The sequence below is a fragment of the Coloeus monedula genome (genome assembly GCF_965178545.1).
Source record: "Coloeus monedula genome assembly, chromosome: 33".
NCBI classification, from domain to species: domain Eukaryota; kingdom Metazoa; phylum Chordata; class Aves; order Passeriformes; family Corvidae; genus Coloeus; species Coloeus monedula.
Genome location: NC_138813.1, coordinates 2040765 through 2046877, shown reverse-complemented (window position 1 = coordinate 2046877; position 6113 = coordinate 2040765). Strand labels below are relative to the sequence as shown.

The 6113-nt window shown below is 64.6% G+C and overlaps 1 protein-coding gene across 1 annotated transcript in view; it reads left to right on the top strand.

Moving 5' to 3' along the window:
• The first annotated feature begins 1634 nt into the window (after positions 1 to 1634).
• Positions 1635 to 6113, top strand: part of HNRNPUL1 (heterogeneous nuclear ribonucleoprotein U like 1) — a 51667-nt gene continuing 47188 nt past the window's right edge. Inside the window, exons 1-3 of the mRNA XM_082299660.1 lie at positions 1635 to 1811; positions 4677 to 4910; positions 5978 to 6089. Of these exons, the coding sequence (XP_082155786.1) occupies positions 1652 to 1811; positions 4677 to 4910; positions 5978 to 6089 (506 nt within the window). The 5' untranslated portion in view covers positions 1635 to 1651. The remainder of the gene's footprint in view (positions 1812 to 4676; positions 4911 to 5977; positions 6090 to 6113) is intronic.

Below are 6113 nucleotides of genomic sequence, written 5' to 3'. Positions count from 1 at the left end.
GGAAACCCCCCCAAGGTACTCGGGCATTCAGGGGACCCCCCCCCAAAATAAAGGGACCCCCGCAGGGACCCCCCCCCAAAGGTACTGGGACACCCCCAAAATAAAGGGAACCCCCCCAAAGGTACTCGGGCATTGTGGGGACCCCCCCCAAAATAAAGGGAACCCCCTGGGACCCCCCTCAAAGGTACTGGGACCCCCTCCCAAAATAAAGGGACCCCCTGGGACCCCCCCCAAAGGTACTGGGAGCCCCCCCCCAAAATCAGGGATCCCCCCCAAAGGGACTCGGGCATTGTGGGACCCCCCCCAAAATAAAGGGAACCCCCTGGGACCCCCCCAAAAGGGAGTGGGGCACTCCTGGGACCCCCCCCAAAATTAAGGGACCCCCCCAAAGGTACCCGGGCATTGTGGGACCCCCCCCAAAATGAAGGGACCCCCCTGGGATCCCCCCAAAGGTACTGGGACCCCCCCCAAAATAAAGGAAACCCCCCCAAGGTACTCGGGCATTCAGGGGACCCCCCCCAAAATAAAGGGACCCCCCTGGGACCCCCCCCCAAAATCAGGGACCCTCCCAAAGGGACTCGGGCATTGTGGGACCCCCCCCAAAATAAAGGAACCCCCCTGGGACCCCCCCAAAATGAAGGAAAACCCCCTGGGACCCCCCCAAAGGTACTGGGACCCCCCCCCAAAATTAAGGGACCCCCCCCAAAGGTACTCGGGCATTGTGGGACCCCCCCCAAAATGAAGGGAACCCCCTGGGACCCCCCCAAAATAAAGGGAACCCCCCTGGGACCCTCCCCAAGGGTCTGGGGAACCCCCTGGGACCCCTCCCCAAAATCAGGGACCCCCCCCCCAAGGTACTCGGGCATTGTGGGATCCCCCCCCCCCAAAATAAAGGGACCCCCTGGGACCCCCCCAAAATGAAGGGTGCCCCACCCAGGACCCCTCCCTAAGGCCCCCCATAAGGCCCCCCCCCCATTTTTAACCACCCATAAAGTTCTTTGTCCTGCACCGGCCTCGTTTTTTGGGGTTTTTTGGGGTTTTTGGGGTTTTTTGGGGGTTTGGGGGTTTGGGGGGGCTCGGGGGCGTGGCCAGAGCGGGGGCGTGGCCTCAGACCACGCCCAGAGAGAATCAACCAATGGGAGCGTGTCACCGCCCGGCCTGCAGCCAATAGGAGCGCGGCTTTTGTTGCCAGGCAACGGGGGCGGCCCCACGCGCAGACGCCGCCGGGACTTCCCCCTGCGGGTGGCCCCGCCCACATCCCGAAGTCACCAATCAAAAGACAGAACTAAGCTGAGGGCCCGCCCACTAGGTGACAGACAGCACTATCAACCAATAGAAGCGCGAGACGCCCCTTCCCGCCTCCCTCCCACCGCTGCAGCGTCGACCAATGAAAAGCCGCGTTACAACCTCACCCCGCCCTCCCGCCCAATCAGCGCGCGCTTTGCAAAACACCGCGACCAGCGCGGGGGCCCGGGAGGGAAGCGAGGGGGAAGCGGGAGAGCGCTGACCAATAAGAAGCGTCGTTACATCGGCGCGCGAGGAGGCGGACCAATGGCAGCGCGCGTTACGGCGCGGCGCGGGCCGGGCCGGGGAAGGGGGAGAGGTGGCGGCCATTTTGATCGGGCCCCGTGAGGGGCCGTGAGGGGCGGCCATGGAGGCGCGGCGGCTGCGGGTGCAGGAGCTGCGGGACGAGCTGGGCCGCCGCGGCCTCGACACCCGCGGGCTCAAGGCCGAGTTGGCCGAGCGGTTGCAGGCGGCGCTGGACAGCGAAGGCGCCCGGCGGGGGGACGCGGCGGGCGCCGAGGGGCGCTGTAAGGGGAGAGGGGGTCGCGGCGTGAGGGGTGGGATGGGGCGAGTGGGAGCTTTGCTGGGGTCTCCGTGAGGGGCTTGGGGCGACCCTTCCCTCAGGGCGAGGGTCTGGCCCTGAGGGGTCCGGCTGTTCGGAAACCCCCGGCCTGAGGGGGCTTTGGGACCCCTCGGTTCTGAGGGGACCTGAGACCCCCCCCCAAGACCCCCGGGCCGGGTTCTGAGTGGCCCTGAGGACTCCCCCCCCCCCCCCCCCCCCGCCATTACCCCGCTTCTTGAAGGGACAGGGACCCCCAATTACCGTCATTCCCGAGGGGGTTGGGACCCCCAATCCCTGAGGGATCCCTGCACCCCCTGATCCCCCCTGACCCCCATTCCTGAAGGGTCTGGGATCCCCAATCCCTGAGGGATCCCTGCACCCCCTGATCCCCCCTGACCCCCATTCCTGAAGGGTCTGGGATCCCCAATCCCTGAGGGGTCCCTGCACCCCCTGATCCCCCCTGACCCCCATTCCTGAAGGGTCTGGGATCCCCAATCCCTGAGGGGTCCCTGCACCCCCTGATCCCCCCTGACCCCCATTCCTGAAGGGTCTGGGATCCCCAATCCCTGAGGGATCCCTGCACCCCCTGATCCCCCCTGACCCCCATTCCTGAAGGGTCTGGGATCCCCAATCCCTGAGGGGTCCCTGCACCCCCTGATCCCCCCTGACCCCCATTCCTGAAGGGTCTGGGATCCCCAATCCCTGAGGGGTCCCTGCACCCCCTGATCCCCCCTGACCCCCATTCCTGAAGGGATTGGGACCCCCCTGGGACCCCCACCATTCCTGAGGGTCCTGACCCCTCCCAGTCCCCCCATCCCCCCATTCCTGAGGAGTGTGGGGACCCCCAATCCCTGAGGGGTCCCTGCACCCCCTGATCCCCCCCTGTCCCCCTATTTATGAGGGGGCTGGGACCCCCTGGGACCCACCCCCATTCCTGAGGGTCCCGACTCCCCATTCCTGAGGGGGCTGGGGACCCCCTGTGACCCCCAATCCCTGAGGGGTCCCTGCACCCCCTGATTCCCCCCTGACCCCCATTCCTGAGGGGGCTGGGACCCCCTGGGACCCCCACCATTCCTGAGGGTCCTGACCCCTCCCAGTCCCCCCATTCCTGACCCCCAAATTCAGGTCCCTGCCCCCCAAATTGGGTCCCTGACCCCCAAATCGAGTCCCTGCCCCCCAAATTCAGGTCCCTGCCCCCCAAATCGACTCCCTGACCCCCCAAATCGAGTCCCTGCCCCCCAAATTCAGGTCCCTGCCCCCCAAATCGACTCCCTGACCCCCAAATCGAGTCCCTGACCCCAAATTCAGGTCCCTGCCCCCCAAATTGTGTCGCTGTCCCCCAAATCGTGTCCCTGCCCCCCAAATTGGGTCCTTGACCCCCTGAATTCAGGTCCCTGCTCCCCAAATTCAGGTCCCTGCTCCCCAAATTGAGTCCCTGCCCCCCAAATTGAGGTCCCTGACCCCAAATCGACTCCCTGACCCCCCAAATCGAGTCCCTGCCCCCCAAATTCAGGTCCCTGACCCCCAAATCGAGTCCCTGACCCCAAATCGACTCCCTGACCCCCCAAATCGAGTCCCTGACCCCAAATTCAGGTCCCTGCCCCCCAAATTGTGTCGCTGTCCCCCAAATCGTGTCCCTGCCCCCCAAATTGGGTCCTTGACCCCCTGAATTCAGGTCCCTGCTCCCCAAATTCAGGTCCCTGCTCCCCAAATTCAGGTCCCCACCCCCCAAATTGAGTCCCTGCCCCCCAAATTGAGGTCCCTGACCCCAAATCGACTCCCTGACCCCCCAAATCGAGTCCCTGCCCCCCAAATTCAGGTCCCTGCCCCCCAAATCGAGTCCCTGACCCCCCAAATCGAGTCCCTGCCCCCCAAATTCAGGTCCCTGACCCCCAAATCGAGTCCCTGACCCCCAAGTCGAGTCCCTGCCCCCCAAATTCAGGTCCCCACCCCCCAAATCGAGTCCCTGCCCCCCAAATTCAGGTCCCTGACCCCAAATCGACTCCCTGACCCCCCAAATCGAGTCCCTGCCCCCCAAATTCAGGTCCCTGACCCCAAATCGAGTCCCTGACCCCCCAAATCGACTCCCTGACCCCAAATTCAGGTCCCTGCCCCCCAAATTGTGTCGCTGTCCCCCAAATCGTGTCCCTGCCCCCCAAATTGGGTCCTTGACCCCCTGAATTCAGGTCCCTGCTCCCCAAATTCAGGTCCCTGCTCCCCAAATTGAGTCCCTGCCCCCCAAATTGAGGTCCCTGACCCCAAATCGACTCCCTGACCCCCCAAATCGAGTCCCTGCCCCCCAAATTCAGGTCCCTGACCCCAAATCGACTCCCTGACCCCCCAAATCGAGTCCCTGCCCCCCAAATTCAGGTCCCTGCCCCCCAAATTCCGGTCCCTGACCCCAAATCGAGTCCCTGACCCCCCAAATCGAGTCCCTGACCCCAAATTCAGGTCCCTGCCCCCCAAATTCAGGTCCCTGCCCCCCAAATCGTGTCCCTGCCCCCCAAATTGGGTCCTTGACCCCCTGAATTCAGGTCCCTGCTCCCCAAATTCAGGTCCCTGACCCCAAATCGAGTCCCTGACCCCCAAATCGAGTCCCTGACCCCAAATTCAGGTCCCTGCCCAATTCCTGAGGGATCCCTGCACCCCCTGATCCCCCCCTGTCCCCCCATTCCTGAGGGTCCTGACCCCCCCCCCGTCCCCCCATTTCCCCTCAGGGTTCCCCCCTTTTTCCCTCCCCTCCGCCTCTGATTTTTTTTGAGGGCTCCACCCTCCAACTTTGCCGCTTTTCCCTGCCCGAATTCCCCCTTTTTTCCACCCCGTTTTCCAGACGGCCTCGACAACCACAGCCACGAGCCCCAGGGTGGCTACCAGGGCCACCAAAGCCAGGAGTCCCAGAGCCACCAAGGCCACCAGGGCCACCAAGGCCAGGAGTCCCAGGGCTACCAAAGCCACCAAGGCCAGGAGTCCCAGGGCTACCAACCCTACGAGGGCCACGAGCCCGAGGCCGAGCTGGGCTACGAGAGGAGAGCTCTGGACCAGGAGAGCCCCGGGCTGCCCCCAGGTGGGGTCTGGGGGGGTTCATGGGGTCTCTGAGGGGTCTTTGGTTGTGTTCCAGGGGTTCTTGGGGGTCTCTGCTCACATTTGGGGGGGGGTCTCTGGGGCTGTGTTTGAGTGGGGGTCTCTGGGGGGTCTCTGGGTGTGTTTGGGGGTCTCTGGGTGTGTTTGGGGGTCTCTGGGTGTATTTGGGGGTCTCTGGGGGTGTTTGGGGGGGTCTCTGGGTGTATTTGGGGGGGGTCTCTGGGTGTATTTGGGGGGGGTCTCTGGGGGTGTTTGGGGGTCTCTGGGTGTGTTTGGGGGGGGTCTCTGGGTGTGTTTGGGGGTCTCTGGGGGTGTTTGGGGGGGGTCTCTGGGTGTGTTTGGGGGTCTCTGGGGGTGTTTGGGGGGGTCTCTGGGTGTGTTTGGGGGGGGTCTCTGGGTGTGTTTGGGGGGGTCTCTGGGGGTGTTTGGGGGTCTCTGGGTGTGTTTGGGGGGGGTCTCTGGGTGTGTTTGGGGGGGTCTCTGGGGGTGTTTGGGGGTCTCTGGGGGTGTTTGGGGGGGTCTCTGGGTGTGTTTGGGGGGGGTCTCTGGGTGTGTTTGGGGGGGGTCTCTGGGGGTGTTTGGGGGGGGTCTCTGGGTGTGTTTGGGGGGCTCTGGGGGTGTTTGGGGGTCTCTGGGTGTGTTTGGGGGGTCTCTGGGTGTGTTTGGGGGTCTCTGGGTGTGTTTGGGGGGGTCTCTGGGGGTGTTTGGGGGTCTCTGGGTGTGTTTGGGGGGTCTCTGGGTGTGTTTGGGGGGTCTCTGGGTGTGTTTGGGGGTCTCTGGGTGTGTTTGGGGGGGGTCTCTGGGTGTATTTGGGGGGGGTCTCTGGGTGTATTTGGGGGGGGTCTCTGGGTGTGTTTGGGGGGGGTCTCTGGGTGTGTTTGGGGGTCTCTGGGTGTATTTGGGGGGGGTCTCTGGGTGTATTTGGGGGGGTCTCTGGGGGTGTTTGGGGGGGGTCTCTGGGTGTATTTGGGGGTCTCTGGGTGTGTTTGGGGGGGGTCTCTGGGTGTATTTGGGGGGGGTCTCCATCTCCTCTCTCCCCTCCCCCCCCAGAGATGAAGCTGCCGGAATCGAAGCCGGACGAGGCCCCCCCAGCCGCCGCCCCCCCCCCAAATTACCCCGTGCCCCCTCCCCCCACCTTCCCCACCCCCCCTTACGCCCTTCCCCCCCCTCCCCCCACCTTCCCCAC